This window comes from Bubalus kerabau, chromosome 18 (genome assembly GCF_029407905.1).
Source record: "Bubalus kerabau isolate K-KA32 ecotype Philippines breed swamp buffalo chromosome 18, PCC_UOA_SB_1v2, whole genome shotgun sequence".
In the NCBI taxonomy this organism is placed as follows: Eukaryota; Metazoa; Chordata; class Mammalia; order Artiodactyla; family Bovidae; genus Bubalus; species Bubalus kerabau.
In genome coordinates this window covers 4,908,848-4,926,117 of record NC_073641.1, presented here as the reverse complement: position 1 = coordinate 4,926,117, position 17,270 = coordinate 4,908,848, and the positions used below count along the sequence as shown (strand labels likewise).

The 17,270-nt window shown below is 39.2% G+C and overlaps 1 protein-coding gene across 5 annotated transcripts in view; it reads right to left on the bottom strand.

Moving 5' to 3' along the window:
• Positions 1 to 17,270, bottom strand: part of RANBP17 (RAN binding protein 17) — a 363,628-nt gene that overhangs the window by 82,731 nt on the left and 263,627 nt on the right. For all 5 annotated transcript variants that reach the window (XM_055555070.1, XM_055555073.1, XM_055555071.1 and 2 more), the window contains one exon: positions 1,260 to 1,363. In XM_055555070.1, the coding sequence (XP_055411045.1) occupies positions 1,260 to 1,363 (104 nt within the window). The remainder of the gene's footprint in view (positions 1 to 1,259; positions 1,364 to 17,270) is intronic.

Sequence of the window (17,270 nt, the reverse complement as noted above, 5' to 3'; positions counted from 1 at the left end):
TCTGATATAAAGGGCAGCAATAGCCACCTTAAAGTTGCAAAGATTTACTTTCGGTCATTAAAAATATTTGGAAGACAACTGAAAATAAAGCTAACCTGAGTAGAAACGCTGGTGAAGAATTGCAGCAACATTACAAACACACAGAAAATCACTAAGATCTTTTTTTAGTTTTAAAATTCTATGACAATTGCATATTGATAAACATTCATTTCAAAAACTCTACTTCAAAATAGAAGGTACAGTGTTTGGTTAATTATTTTTTAGTAGATGAACTACGCTAAATAATCACCAAAGGCCATTATTCTTCTATTTGGCTTCTTAGTGCTAATATTTCTTTTTGGTAGAGAGAAGAGGAGCTGTGCAAAATGATGGTCAGTATTTTCACCGTATCTCAAATAACAGTAAACATGACTCAAGTATCACCAGCAAAGGTGCCTGCATTATCGGTATATATTCATTAGTCTTTTAAGAATGTTAACCAGTGTCAGTCTATTTAATATAGCCCTGATGCATGAGAATTTCAGAAGGTGTTACTCCTATTTAGCAAATCTCGTGTTCCCCATCCCCCATATTAAAATATGGGGCTGTGTTGTCACAAACAGCTTGCTACACACTTAAGGATTTTACTAATAAAACATAATGTTGTCTTAGATATTATGACTGTTGCCACAGCTGAACTGACTTGTCAAATCAATCCTAATATGGCTCCCACAGGCACATAAAAACCTTATTTAGCTATCAGTTATCCTAATCACTTTGTTCAGTTTAAGAACGCAATACTTCAAGACCAGCTCCTATTTATACATATATGCCTAGCCATTTAATAAAGTCTTGATTTATATAAATTCTTGTTTTAAAAATATTTAGAGATGTGGTATTTTAGCATGTGTACATTTGCGCATTCCTCCATATAAATATGTTGAAACATACAGTGCGGGGCGGATGAGGGAATAGGGACATTTAAAGTGGTGTACTCATGAGAAATGTTCTTTTAAAAGATACTGCCATGGGAGACAAATATGTCATCTAATCATAAGCTGACTATCTGCAATCATTTGATAACCTCAAAGTCCATTTGTATAAGAAACTAGAAAAGCACTTATATGAAAAGTACACCTCGAAGACACATGTAAGTAGGAAATTAAGACTGATGGGGCACGAAGCACACACAAATATGCAGACCTTTTTCTGAATTTATACCTAGATTTTGTCCTAGAATGAACAAAATCACCTTTTCTCATGTTTGGAAACAAACCCACCTTTACATCTTCTTGTTTAAAGTTGTTATTGAATATCTGTAATACTGTTTCGAAAGAGACTGTAAGAGGCAGCATGAAATTTTCAAATTCATCCTCCTCTTCGCCTATCAGAAAAACAAAAGGGGCATCACGGTTTAAACACATGCTGTTGTCCATTACCCTTCACAGTGAGTGCTTTATTCAGGCTCAGAAATGTTCTCGAGAAGGGGTCAGCCTGCATTCACATCCGTATCACATTCTGTGCTTTGGCTCATTGAATATTCTGGTGTTTTGCCTTCTCTTTTGCACCAAATGAAATAGCAAAATTACTTACCAGCCATTTTTTTTCTCTGGCTCTTTATTGGATCAAACAGACTCATGCCCCAGGCACCTCAGCCTTTCAGCTCTTAGGGCCCCCAGAGCTTCCCTAATGCCTCAAGGAAAGCCCCTTTCAAAGCCTCAGAGAACAGGGTCTGTTTTCCTTTTCTCTTTAGGTGCCAAGGCCCTAAAGGACTCACAGACTCAGGTGCCCAGATAGTGCTAAGTTATTATTCTCTTTTATTTATGTTCTTTTTTATTAATTTGTTAAATAGATGTCAGGGAAACAGGATGGGGTCCTGCCAAAACAGGATGAGGTCCCTCATGGGTCATTATGATTTTAAGGACATTCTCCGTGAGTACACTTCTTTTTGCAATAAGCTGCTTTTTCTTTTTATAAAAGTGGGAAGAGACATCTTCTACTGTTTTTCACTATGAAGGTAGAATCTTCACTTAACATATGGATACGCACAATTGACAATTTACATTCTATCCTTCACAAGAGTGGGTTCCTTCAAATGAGAAAGTTTACTCATTCATCCTATGCCACAGGGAGTTGTGAGCCCCACTTTACAGATGAAGAAACAAGCAGAGAAATGTTAAGTGACTTGCTCAAGGTAGCATACTTAGCTGGAGGTGGAACTATACTATCTAGATCTTGTGATTTCTGTGCTATCATTTTTTAAATAGAGAGAATTAGAGAGGAAACAAGATCTCAGAGAAGAAGCCAGTGGTTCTCAAAGTTTGGTCCCTGCCCTAGCAGCATCAGCATCACCTGGGAATTTGTTAGATATAAAATTTCAGGTTCCGTCCCAGAACCAGCAATTTTTGTTTTAAGCAGCCCTCCAGGTAATTTCAGTTCAGTTCAACTGTTCAGTCGCTCAGTCGTGTCCGACTCTTTGTGACCCCATGAACCGCAGCACACCAGGCCTCACTGTCCATCACCAACTCCCGGAGTCCACCCAAACCTATGTCCATCGAGTCGGTGATGCCATCCAAACATCTCATCCTCTGTCGTCCCCTTCTCCTCCTGCCCTCAATCTTTCCCAGCATCAGGGTCTTTTCAAATGAGTCAGCTCTTTGCATCAGGTGGCCAAAGTATTGGGAGTTTCAGCTTCAAAATCAGTCCTACCAATGAACACCCAGGACTGACCTCCTTTAGGATGGACTGGTTGGATCTCCTTGCAGGTAATTTAGATGCATGCAAATGTCTGAGAAACACTGGCCTACATGTTATTCTACAGATAAGGAGGGTGGACATGAGTTTGAGCAAGCTCCGGGAGACAGTGAAGGACAGGGAGGCCTGTCATGCTGCAGTCCATGGAGTTGCAGAGAGCTGGACACGACTGAGTGCCTGAACAACAACAACAGGAGGGTGTGGTCCAAGGCGACATACACAGAAAATCAATGGCAGAATCAGGACCTTTTGACTCTTAAGGAGTGGCTGATCTGGCTTGATCCTGATCTTTGGTGACCTCTCTTTTCCCTTTAAATGTATACACTTTGTTTCTGGAGTCCAAAAGATTCAGGGACTTCGCTTTGCTGACAAAGAGATGTCAAAAGGCCAATGACTCTTTCCTAGTACGCTGTTTAACACAAGGATCAGGGTACTAGGTGAAGGGAAACCAAACGACAGTGACCTCGTGGTGCAATGGCAGTGCGTCTGACTGGAGATTAAAATCTCCGCTCTGCAAAGTTGACTATGCAACCAAGTTACTCCTCTTAGACACACCCTCTGTCAACTGGTGCTAACATTAGAGATCTTTACAGGAGCTAGTTTTATTTTTCAAAGCCTAGGTTAAATGATAGCTTTCCCAATGTCTGAATCAAACTCCCCTTCAAATACTCTCTAAGATTCTACTGCAAGCTTTCCCATCTCCCTCTGGGTTCCCACAGCATTTTGTTTGATTCTTTAGATGGCCTTTGTCAGTCTGATGGGAATGGCAGATATTTTGGCAGATAGCTAACCCTAACACTACAAATACCACCTACCTCATTCCACCACTACCAGCATTAGATGAAGGTTATGTGGGGATTAAATGAGATAAAATTTATAACATGTGTATGTAAATGATTACATCTGTCAGCCTACAATGGCAGTGTCTCTGGCTTTGCTCCTGGAGAGCTGAAACTGCATCTTTTTGCTTCTGTGTGAAGGAGAATGATGTAGATAAGACCCAGCGATAAACAGACCCAGAGTCTGGCTCCACTATGTACTTTTCAAGTACGGATATTTGCACTTTGAGTCTCAGTTTTCTCATCTATAAAATAAGAAAGAATACCTATCTTTGAAGATTACTGTGTTTATTAAATGTTTTAACACACACATAAAATAGATGATGCACTTAGAACAGTGCCTGGTATGTATTAGGGAAATAGTGTATGTGAATGAAAAGTAGTTGCTCAATTAAAGGTAAATTTTTAAAACATCTTATTTTCTTAACACCAAAGACAGAAAAATTACTAACTGAAGTAAACATCAATTCCTTACATATATAATACATTATATATGTATATGTATATATGTATACATATGTATATACGTATATTTAAACTATGTAATCTCACTCTTCTAAAGATGGGATTAATGAGAACAGTGATAATGATCACTGCAGGCAGATAGGGTGCTAAAAAGAATGGATGCTTTGAAAGTTCTATGCTTGAATCCTGGTTCTGTCAGTATTAGCTGTCTGGTTTTGGGTAAATTCTCTTCACTCATCTGTAATTAAGAGACATAATATTTACTTCTTAAAGGTAGCTGTGAGGATTAAATGACAAAACACCCGTATGCCCTGTTGCTTAGTGTCTGGCACTTAAAAATGATAGCCAGGAACATTTTTGTTGTTTTGAGCGTAACGTGAACTTAAGAGAGGTGATTATGGTGGTCAAATAAAGTGTGACAATGAGGTCGCCAGCCCAATATCCTTCCTCTGGGAGCAAGGTAAGGATGTTTACTCAGAACAAAGATAAACTCAGAACTTGGAACATTTAAACCCCTTCACTTAGTAAACTGAGTTACAGATTTAAAAAATTCCTGACTATCTCTTTCCTCAATCAAAGTTTGAGACAAACAAGGACGTTAGGAGCGTAAGAGAAAGCCACCAAATTGTGAAGGGAAAAGTCAAGATGCAAATACTAAAGAAAGCAATGTGAGCAGCAATTCTACTTAATGTCACTTCCTTAGAAAGGATTTCCCAGACCGCTCTACCCGAACAGCACCCCAGGCAGTCCTCCACCCTCACCCACCTTCCAACAGCATAGACTACTTCACTTTTCTTATGAGACTTACTATGACTGGCTATTAATTTGCTTATTTATTCACTGTCTTTCCTACTAGAATGTAAGCTTCTTGGGGAAGGAACCCAGTCTGTTTTCATCATGACTGTATTTCCAGTGCCTAGAAAAGGGTCAAGAATTTGTGTAGTGACTGGATAACAACAGCTATTTCTCATGTGCAGCCAATGAATCTGGTACTTAATCTACTTAACAAACACCTATGTAGCCTTTACTATCTTCAAAGCACAGTTACGCCAATAATGGTCACAACAATCCTATAAAGTGGTATGATTATTTCTTTCAATTTAATGTGAACAGAGAGGTTGAAGGAGTTAAGCAGTTTGTCCAACATCTTCTGGCTGGTAAATGTCAGTGAACCACGGTCTCCAATTACTTCTGCTTTACTCCCCAACTCTACTTCATGTTCTTCCCCTCTATGTCTCCAACAGGGTGGAAGGGGTCGGAGGTAGGGACTGAAGTCAGGGTCACAAAATCTTGACTTTGCAGTTGCATGAAATTAGAAGAAGGTGAAGAGCAATTAGCTTGGTTCTGGTGAGAAAAAGGGGCTCCTCCACAATGACTTGAGTTTAAGGTGGGCAAATGAGAAATATTGGTGCATTATTCCCATAGAAACATTTATGTGCCAATTAGCACTGTTCCTATTACTGCAATGATATGTTGTATCATTTCAGCTGGAAAACTGGTCATTTTTGTATACATCTATTAAAGATTTTTCCCTATTGTGTTACCGACAAAGGTATCATTTACTGTTGTACATAAGAAAAATAGAAAACGTATTCTTACAACTTCATATTCAAGTACGTAGTCATATATTCAGTATGCCAAATCTACATGTAACATTTTATGAATAATAATGGAAGCTGCCAGTTTCTTTTTTCTAACAAGACAAGGGCTCAGACACCAGTATAATGTGAGAGGCTGAAGTGTCAATTTATAGGCTACTGTTCTCATTGGCATCAGGAAAAGTAAATATTAACATAACACTCTAAGTTCTCAGTCATGCATAGATAAAAACAATATTCTTCAGGTTTTAGGGGGATACCCAAAGCTAAATTCCCTCTACTGGATTTCCAACGACCTGATTCAACGGAAAGTTACTCATTTTTGAATTTCAATTTTTTTTCCTTCAGCGAAGTCACATTAAAATACAAATAGTAACTATTTTAGTATGTTGGCTCTTAGATATTTTATTTATAGGATATTTCATTTGTTATTTTGTATAATTTAAAATCTAGATTGGTGGGAATGTAAAATGGTGAAGCAAATATAATATGATTTAGTGACTGTGGAAAACAGTTTGCTAAGTACTCAAAAAGTTAAAAACAGAGTTGTTATATGACCCAGCAATTTTATTCCTAGGCATATGCCCTATAGAACTGAAAACATATGTCCATTCCAAAACTTAACATATGAATGTTCAGAGCAGCATTATCAAAATAGCCAAAAGGTGGAAACAACCTTATTGCTTATCAACTGATAAATGGATAAACAAAATGTGGTATATCCACAAATGGAATATTAGCCAAAAAAAGGAATAAAGTGCTATATATGCTAGACATAGATGAGCCTCAAAAACATCATGGTACATGAAAGAGGCCAGATACAAAGGTCACATATATGACTCCACTCATATTAAATGTCTAGAATAGGCAAATCCATAGAGATAGACAGTAGATGAGTGGCTCCCAGGAGCCAGGGATAATGAGGGACACTATTTTACAGGTACAGGGTTTCTTTCTAGGGTGATGAACATATTCTGGAATCAGATAATGGTAATAGTTGCACACTAAGTGAACATTCTAAATACTACTGAATTATATACTTTAACAGGATGAATTCTGTGGTATGAGAATCTTAACACACACTATCCCCCCCAAAAAACTACCACCACCAAATATCTGGGTCCCCCCCTCTTACCTGTAAACAGTGAAACTTCTCATTTCCTCAAATTCAAATAGCAGATAGATTACTGGGGAGCTGGGGAGTGACCAAGGAGAAGCAAGTAATACAAATACTTATGGTAATAATAAATGATGGTAGCCAGCAGTTACTACCTGTTGTACTACCTGAGTATTTATTCTATAATATGTATTGTCTAACTCAATGAAACTAAGCCATGCCCGTGGGGCAACCCAAGATGGGCAGGTCATGGTGGAGAGAGTATGAAAAGGCAAAATGATAGGATACTGAAAGAGGAGCTCCCCAGGTAAGTAGGTGCCCAATATGCTATCCAGCTGTGGATGTGACTGGTGATAGAAGCAAGGTCCAATGCTGTAAAGAGCAATACTGCATAGGAACCCGGAATGTCAGGTCCATGAATCAAGGCAAATTAGAAGTGGTCAAACAAGAGATGGCAAGAGTGAATGTCGACATTCTAGGAATCCGCGAACTCAAATGGACTGGAATGGGTGAATTTAACACAGATGACCATTATATCTACTACTGCGGGCAGGAATCCCTCAGAAGAAATGGAGTAGCCATCATGGTCAACAAAAGAGTCCAAAATGCAGTACTTGGGTGCAATCTCAAAAACGACAGAATGATCTCTGTTCATTTCCAAGGCAAACCATTCAATATCACAGTAATCCAAGTCTATCCCCCAACCAGTAATGCTGAAGAAGCTGAAGTTGAATGGGTCTATGAAGACCTACAAGACCTTTTAGAACTAACACCCCAAAAAGATGTCCTTTTCATTATAGGGGACTGGAATGCAAAAGTAGGAAGTCAAGAAACACCTGGAGTAACAGGCAAATTTGGCCTTAGAATACGGAATGAAGCAGGGCAAAGATTATAGAGTTTTGCAAGGAAAATGCACTGGTCATAGCAAACACCCTCTTCCAACAACACAAGAGAAGACTCTACACATGGACATCACCAGATGGTCAACACCGAAATCAGACTGATTATATTCTTTGCAGCCAAAGATGGAGAAGCTCTACACAGTCAACAAAAACAAGACCAGGAGCTGACTGTGGCTCTGGTCATGAACTCCTTATTGCCAAATTCAGACTTAAATTGAAGAAAGTAGGGAAAACCACTAGACCATTCAGATATGACCTAAGTCAAATCCTTTATGATTATACACTGGAAGTGAGAAATAGATTTAAGGGCCTAGATCTCATAGATAGAGTGCCTGATGAATTATGGAATGAGGTTCGTGACATTGTACAGGAGACAGGCATCAAGACCATCCCCATGGAAAAGAAATGCAGAAAAGCAAAATGGCTGTCTGGGGAGGCCTTACAAATAGCTGTGAAAAGAAGAGAAGTGAAAAGCAAAGGAGAAAAGGAAAGATATAAGCATCTGAATGCAGAGTTCCAAAGAATAGCAAGAAGAGATAAGAAAGCCTTCTTCAGTGATCAATGCAAAGAAATAGAGGAAAACAACAGAATGGGAAAGACTAGGGATCTTTTCAAGAAAATGAGAGATACCAAAGGAACATTTCATGCAAAGACGAGCTTGATAAAGGACAGAAATGGTACGGACCTAACAGAAGCAGAAGATATTAAGAAGAGGTGGCAAGAATACACAGAAGAACTGTACAAAAAAGATCTTCACAACCCAGATAATCACGATGGTGTGATCACTGACCTAGAGCCAGACGTCCTGGAATGTGAAGTCAAGTGGGCCTTAGAAAGCATCACTATGAACAAAGCTAGTGGAGGTGATGGAATTCCAGTTGAGTTATTTCAAATCCTGAAAGATGATGCTGTGAAAATGCTGCACTCAATATGCCAGCACATTTGGAAAACTCAGCAGTGGCCGCAGGACTGGAAAAGGTGAGTTTTCATTCCAATCCCAAAGAAAGGCAATGCCAAAGAATGCTCAAACTACCGCACAATTGCATTCATCTCACATGCTAGTAAAGTAATGCTCAAAATCCTCCAAGCCAGGCTTCAGCAATATGTGAACCGTGAACTTCCTGATGTTCAAGCTGGTTTTAGAAAAGGCAGAGGAACCAGAGATCAAATTGCCAACATCCGCTGGATCATGGAAAAAGCAAGAGAGTTCCAGAAAAACATCTATTTCTGCTGTATTGACTATGCCAAAGCCTTTGACTGTGTGGATCACAATAAACTGTGGAAAATTCTTCAAGAGATGGGAATACCAGACCACCTGACCTGCCTCTTGAGAAATTTGTATGCAGGTCAGGAAGCAACAGTTAGAACTGGACATGGAACAACAGACTGGTTCCAAATAGGCAAAGGAGTACGTCAAGGCTGTATATTGTCACCCTGCTTATTTAACTTATATGCAGAAGACACCATGAGCAACGCTGGGCTGGAAGAAGCACAAGCTGGCATCAAGATTGCCGGGAGAAATATCAGTAACCTCAGATATGCAGATGACACCACCCTTATGGCAGAAAGTGAAGAGGAACTCAAAAGCCTCTTGATGAAGTGGAGAGTGAACAAGTTGGCTTAAAGCTCAACATTCAGTAAACGAAGATCATGGCATCCGGTCCCATCACTTCATGGGAAATAGATGGGGAAACAGTGGAAACAGTGTCAGACTTTATTTTTGGGGGCTCCAAAATCACTGCAGATGGTGACTGCAGCCATGAAATTAAAAGACGCTTACTCCTTGGAAGCAAAGTTATGACCAACCTAGATAGCATATTCAAAGGCAGAGACATTACTTTGCCAACAAAGGTCCGTCTAGTCAAGGCTATCGTTTTTCCTGTGGTCATGTGTGGATGTGAGAGTTGGACTGTGAAGAAGGCTGAGCGCCGAAGAATTGATGCTTTTGAACTGTGGTGTTGGAGAAGACTCTTGAGAGTCCCTTGGACTGCAAGGAGATCCAACCAGTCCATTCTGAAGATCAGCCCTGGGACTTCTTTGGAAGGAATGATGCTAATCTGAAACTCCAGTATTTTGGCCACCTCATGTGAAGAGTTGACTCATTGGAAAAGACTCTGATGCTGGGAGGGATTGGGGGCAGGAGGAGAAGGGGAAGACAGAGGATGAGATGGCTGGATGGCATCACTGACTCGATGGACGTGAGTCTGGGTGAACTCTGGGAGTTGGTGATGGACAGGGAGGCCTGGCATGCTGCGATTCATGGGGTCGCAGAGTCAGACACGACTGAGCGACCGAACTGAACTGATGCGTTGTGTGAAATAGTTTGGTATTAGTGATCAGTAGGAATGGTAGGCTGAATAATGTCCCTCCAGAGATGTCTACACCCTAATCCTTGGAACCTGTGAGTATATGACAAAAGAGAATTAAAAGGCTGCTAATCAACTGACTTTAAAATAGAAGATTATCCTGGGTTATCCAGGTGGGTTTCATGTAATGCAAAGGTCCATGAGTGTGTTGGAAGCAGAAGGGGGAAAACCAGAGAGATGACAGAATGAGAAGAATTTGATGGACCTTGGAAAAGGAGATCATGGACCAAGGAAAGCAGGTAGCCTCTAAGTTGAAAAAGGCAAGGGAACATAATCTTCTTCAGAGCCTACAGAGAGGAACACTGCCCTGCTAACACTGATGGTAGCCCACTGAGACCCATATTGGACTTCTGATCTTCAGAATTATAAAATAAATTTTTATAATATTTAAACCATTAAATTTGTGGTAATTTGTTAAAACAGCCCAGTAGGCTCCTTTGTTCATGGAATTCTCCAGGCCCAAATACTTGAGTAGGTAGCCATTCCCTTCTCCAGGGGATCTTCCCAACCCAGGGACTGAACTTGGGTCTCCTGCATTGCAGATGGATTCTTTACCACTGAGCCACCTGGGAAGCCTGGCAATGAAGACCCAGTGCAGCCAAAAAATAAAAATTAAAAAAAATCAAAACCCCAAGTACTAAGGGTAATATCATAAAAGAGCCAGCGACTTCTACAGATCTAGGCCCACGTTATCTGCTGTTCTCCAGTACTTTATGAGGACAGCACTTCTAAAGTTATTAGAAAAAGGCTTGAGAAATGTGCATAGATAGATTTAACTTGGGCCCAAATATGGTTTGTCAGTTTCCCTCTAAACTAGGAATTCTAGTTGGCTGTAAGATGACTTAGGGTTTTGGGCAGGATGTTCTAGTGTCAGTCAGGTGAAGCCATCAGCTGCACTGATGTACAGCAGCTGCATTACGGGTATGGATTCGCCTCATTCTGAGGCCCCGGTATCTGTCCGTGAATGCCCCTAACAGTGCATTCAATAAAATATTTGCCATAATTAATTAATATATACTAAGTGCTTGTTTTGTGAAAGGAATTGTTCCAGGCCCTTTCACACATGCTTATCTTATTTAAACCACATGCCAGTTCTTCAGAGTAGGTATTTCCATTTAATAGATGAGAAAATTGAGGCACACCTTAATTCTTCTCCCTAGGGAACCAGAATGTTTATTTTAGTTCCCAGGAGAAAAATACATTGTCTACAGATTACTTATTTCTTTTCTAAGAAACCTATCCTAAAAATTTCTCCCCTGAAGCATCTCATTCCCTGGGGTGCTCTGGACTCTACCCTCAAAACCAGGTAAGTTATTAAAACTGGATCTGAATTTAATGGGCTGCTTTTTGCCTACGGGGCCAGCTAATTAGTCTTAATTATCTCATTATAGATTCTAAGTATTTCCAGCTGCTTTTTTACCCATTATTGCCCACTCCCTCCTCAACCCCAACAAATGTCTATTTCCCAGATAGTCTCTGCCAAGTTGTGGACACAAGTGATAGACGTTGAGGTATCCTTCCTATCTGTCAGAACACTGACTATTTCGGATCAAGCTTCTCACTTACTAAATCCTCCTGGGATATCTATCTACTTCTGTGTCCTTTTTTCCATGAGAAGAAATATGCTTTAGCCAATTATTAGACATAAGAAAACATTTTAAAAACTACATTTGACTTTCACTGACCACAGAATTGTAATATACCAATATAGGACAAATAATAAACATGAATATTATGTGTTTAGATAGAAGCTTGGAAAGTAATCCCTTCTTCCCTCCAGCCTCAAATCAGTCATTCAGTCCAAGTAGTTCAAATAAAAACGAAAAAAAGTTACATTCCCTAATTGATTTGAGAAAGTGACAGGCAAAGGAACAGCAAAAGTGAGTATATGGTCAGAGGGCTACAAATTATATGACTGACCTTGGGCAAGTCATTGAATCTCACTTTCCTAACAGATAAAAAATGCAATGATACCCATTTCATGTAGGCTGTGGTGAAGATCAAATAGGAAAATGTATGTCAAAGTGGTCTGCAAACTATAAATTTGTAAACAAATGTTAGTTATTATTAATAAAGAAAAGGAGTTTCCTCTGTATTTTCACTTTCTTTAGCAGCTATTTCTAGAATACTCTTCCAATCCCAAAGAAAGGCAATGCCAAAGAATGCTCAAACTACCGCACAACTGCACTCATCTCACATGCTAGTAAAGTAACGCTCAAAATTCTCCAAGCCAGGCTTCAGCAATACGTGAACTGTGAACTTCCAGATGTTCAAGCTGGTTTTAGAAAAGGCAGAGGAACCAGAGATCAAATTGCCAACATCCGCTGGATCATGGAAAAAGCAAGAGAGTTCCAGAAAAACATCTATTTCTGCTGTGTTGACTATGCCAAAGCCTTTGACTGTGTGGATCACAATAAACCGTGGAAAATTCTTCAAGAGATGGGAATACCAGACCACCTGACCGGCCTCTTGAGAAATTTGTATGCAGGTCAGGAAGCAACAGTTAGAACTGGACATGGAACAACAGACTGGTTCCAAATAGGCAAAGGAGTACGTCAAGGCTGTATATTGTCACCCTGCTTATTTAACTTATATGCAGAGTAAGTACATCATGAGAAACGCTGGGCTGGAAGAAGCACAAGCTGGAATCCAGATTGTCGGGAGAAATATCAATAACCTCAGGTATGCAGATGACACCACCCTTATGGCAGAAAGTGAAGAGGAACTAAAAAGCCTCTTGATGAAAGTGAAAGTGGAGAGTGAAAAAGTTGGCTTAAAGCTCAACATTCAGAAAACGAAGATCATGGCATCCGGTCCCATCACTTCATGGGAAATAGATGGGGAAACAGTGGAAACAGTGTCAGACTTTATTTTTGGGGGCTCCAAAATCACTGCAGATGGTGATTGCAGCCATGAAATTAAAAGACGCTTACTCCTTGGAAGCAAAGTTATGACCAACCTAGATAGCATATTGAAAAGCAGAGACATTACTTTGCCAACAAAGGTCCGTCTAGTCAAGGCTATGGTTTTTCCAGTGGTCATGTATGGATGTGAGAGTTGGATTGTGAAGAAAGCTGAGTGCCGAAGAATTGATGGTTTTGAACTGTGGTGTTGGAGAAGACTCTTGAGAGTCCCTTGGACTGCAAGGAGATCCAACCAGTCCATTCTGAAGGAGATCAGCCCTGGGACTTCTTTGGAAGGAATGATGCTAAAGCTGAAACTCCAGTACTTTGGCCACCTCACGCGAAGAGTTGACTCATTGGAAAAGACTCTGAAGCTGGGAGGGATTGGGGGCAGGAGGAGAAGGGGACGACAGAGGATGAGATGGCTGGATGGCATCACCAACTCGATGGACGTGAGTTTTGGTAGACTCCGGGCGTTGGTGATGGACAGGGAGGCCTGGCGTGCTGCAATTCATGGGGTCGCAAAGAGTCAGTCATGACTGAGTGACTGAACTGAACTGAACTGAACTTCCCTTTTTATTCAAGTTGTTTACTTGCTATTTCAAATTTTTCAAATTTAAGCTAGAGATATCTTCAGGTGCCAATTACCTATTAGAAGCCACAAAGGTACATGGATATTATGCTACCTTCATCCCTAAAGACAGAACCCTCTCTTAAAGTCCATAAACATCATTTTAATATTAGTACCCCTGTGATCATGAAAAGTATGACTGCTTTGTTAAGAGTCTGAATATCTGAGGAAAGCACTGCTCACTCAGATCCCATCAACATGCTTCTCATTGGAGTAGTTCAAAATAAAGAACAATCATAAAGTGTCCAAGGAAAATCAACTATGACACTGAGCAATTCTAAATTTGCGGTTGGTAAAAAACTTAATCTGCAACTAACAATATTTAGTTCTCTGCAAAACAAAAAGGTGTATTGTAGCTCGCTCCCACATGTCGCCTCTTTAATATTTGTCAACTGAATTCACCTCCACTCAAATTCAACAAAATAGAAGGTTTTTATTTATTCAAGTATTTTACACTGAACAGCTCCCTGGAGGTTCTCCATTTACTGGCTTGGGTAATATTATCTTTCCTTTAGTTTATTAGATTGACAAAGTTAATTTAAAAATAACCTTGGGAACTTTAAGTGATTCTTGGAAGAGCTAACATGCATGCACATATGGGTGGTCACTATTTTTTTCTGTATGTATGTTATCTCATGAAGGGTTTTTCTTACATTAATTTTTATAATTTCTTAAAATAAAAAAAATGTTGCCAACATAAAAATAGTCTTTCTGATGATGAAATGCTTTCAATTCTGTTCTTCATACAAGTGTACATTTTGTCTAGTTTAGCCAAACAGCAATTTGATAAAGTGGTACAACTGTTTATTGTCAACACCCCCACCCCCACCATTTTAATCTGAAATACAACCTGGGGCACATAGCATCTAATTAAATTCATACAAAGTACAAATTACTGAATAGAAACCAAAATGCATTTCAAAGTAAATACCAATTAATGTGACACCCAATTTCTTCCCCCTTTTAAATCACTCCGGTGTGCATGGCTTATACACAAAGACTATTCAATTTCTTTGTAAGATTCAATTAGAATATGCTTTATATTTCAATCCAAGAATCACGTCCAATGCTCTGCAAGCAGGTTGGCTAGGCATTTTTTTCTATGCGATTTTTTTTAAAATCACTAATATAAAATGTTCCTCTTCAATTTTTTTGTTTAATTTGAGAAGAATTCTCATTATCTAATATTTCCTTCATTTAATACATGGATCTTTGACAACATCACTATCTCTTTTTTCCTTGTTTTCATGAAAGTGAACACCCAACAGAAAACTATAGAGCCATATATATAGGGATTCTGATAGCAACATCTAGTCAATCTAGCTTGTGAGACAGGCTTCAAATAATAAAACTGTGTTCAACAACACTCAACAAATGCTTGTCTATAAAGTAATAACTTGAACAGAGAGCAACAAGTGACTCATCGAGCACAAAAGTGGCCAAGTGTAGATAAACACTTGCAAAAGCAATCAGCCACTTGATTTGTTTTGTCTTCGAGAGCCCAATGATCAAACGACTCCCAGAGAGAGACCATGGCAGGCAGAGCTGAACTCAGGAGCTAGGACGATGGCATGGTGTGTCCTTCACTCACCAAATACTAACTGAGCACCTACAATGTAGAGATGCTGAGACTGGTACGAGAAAAGATGAAGAAGGCAAAATCTATACCCTAAAGAAGGTCAACAGAAGGGGAAGAAAAGGAACTCTGGTTTGTAACAAGGGAAGGAAGCTCTGGCAATATGTACTACAAATCATCACTTGATGCTTATAATATATGTTTAATTATTTTTAAAAGTGAAAAAACACTATTAAATAAAAAATTTCTTTTCAAACAATGCACAAGTTCCCTGAGCGCAGCTGACACTGTTTTTAATTTTTATCTACTCTCAGATTTAGTTTACTTACGTTGACTATTATTTAACTTTGGTCTCCCTGCTTTTTTCAGTCTGTTTGACAGGTCATTAAGAGCATTTTTAAGGCTTAGGAAACAAATTAAGTATAGACAAGGGTTTCACGATCTCCTTTACTGCTTGGACAATTGGGAAGGCAAGGAGGCTAGCTCCGTGAGGGCAGGGGCCAGTATGTCTGCCTGGTCCTTGTCTTGTCCTCAGAGCTCAGCACAGGGTGCTCTCTAAATGATTATGGAGGACGGTGATAAAGAGTCTGGACTGCTCTTCCGCTCTCCGAGGCAGCCGCTGAGAGGTAACGCAGGCCAGTGTGTAGTATGCGAGGCTGTCGCTCAGATCTCCCATTTGCCTAAGGTAGCAGATGATTGGGTTTTGCATGCCTGGTTTACACTCTTCAAATATTTATAGACAGTTTTCTTTGCCTCAAGCCCTACTTGTCACTTAGCCAAGTTATACATACATGGTTCTTTTAATCTTTCTTTAGAAATCAATCCCACTAAGCTCCTTAATCATTCCAGTTGCATTTTCTACAACTTTTGGCTGTTTGTCTTTCTGATAATATATTCGGTTGAAATGTATGAAAATAACATAGATGTGGAGCAAAGAAGGATTTAGTTATCTTTCTATTACAAAAGTGTCAATGCCTTTTATGCGCAAAATGAAATTATTTATCCCTTTTCTTTACATATGATCATGTTTTTAAAAATTCATATTTAAATAGATGGATCAATCAATACATTGCAAGAGAACGGAAGAAAAAGTATCATCAGTATTCTTTTCTCTAAGGGTGACATTGTCATTGATTTAAGTCTCTCATGTGTCTATACACTGATTAATTTAACCTGAAGTATCCAAACATGGGGGAAAATGGGATTCCAGATGACATGGTCAACACAGGGAGGCTTAAGTATCCATTCTAAGGTAGCTATCTACTTGTGGATACTTCTAACTTTCAGCTTTTCAAAGCTAATAGAACAAAATAGAACAAAACCAAGCTAATTTTTCCCATTAGGAAAATAATACAGTAAGGAAAATTTCAAATTACCAGAAAAGAGGAAGTTATTTATAGTACCCTACTCAAAGACAACATTTAACATTTTTGAAGAATTTCATTTTAAGACTTTTTTTGATGCACTGTTTCTTTTCCCTCCCAATGAGCATGCTCAACATCATTTGCACAGCTTAATACCTTACTTTTTTGCTTGATATTATAACAAAATTTCACATATTACTTTGTCTTCGAATTAAAATTTCTAATGACCACAGACTATTCCATCAAGTAAGTAGATCTGGCTAACTTTATAATTCCCTGTTGTTGGACATTTACATCACTGCCACATTTCTCTAGATTAAATGCCATTACAAAGAAAATCTTTTTTATTGAGCTTTTCTGTATTTAAGATTACACTTTCATTTGTATAGCAGTAAAATTAATGGATCAAAGTGAAAGTCTTAGTCACTCAGTCGTGTCTGACTCTGCGATCCCATGGACTGTGGCCTGCCATGGCTCCTCTGTCCGTGGAACTGTCCAGGCAAGAATACTGGAGTGGATTGCCATTCCCTTCTCTAGGGGATCTTCCCGACCCAAGGAGAGAATCCAGGTCTCCTGCATTGCAGGCAGATTCTTTACCATCTGAGCCACTAGCGAAGTCCCAAAGGATCAAAGGATACTCAGAAAATAAATTTTGAAGTAAAGAATTAACACAAGTACTAAGTGAAGTGAAAAATACCACCTTCTATACAAAAATTTGTCTTTTGGCTCCAAAGCTAATGAGTCAATGCTCAAATATTAGAAAGCTGTAGAAAATT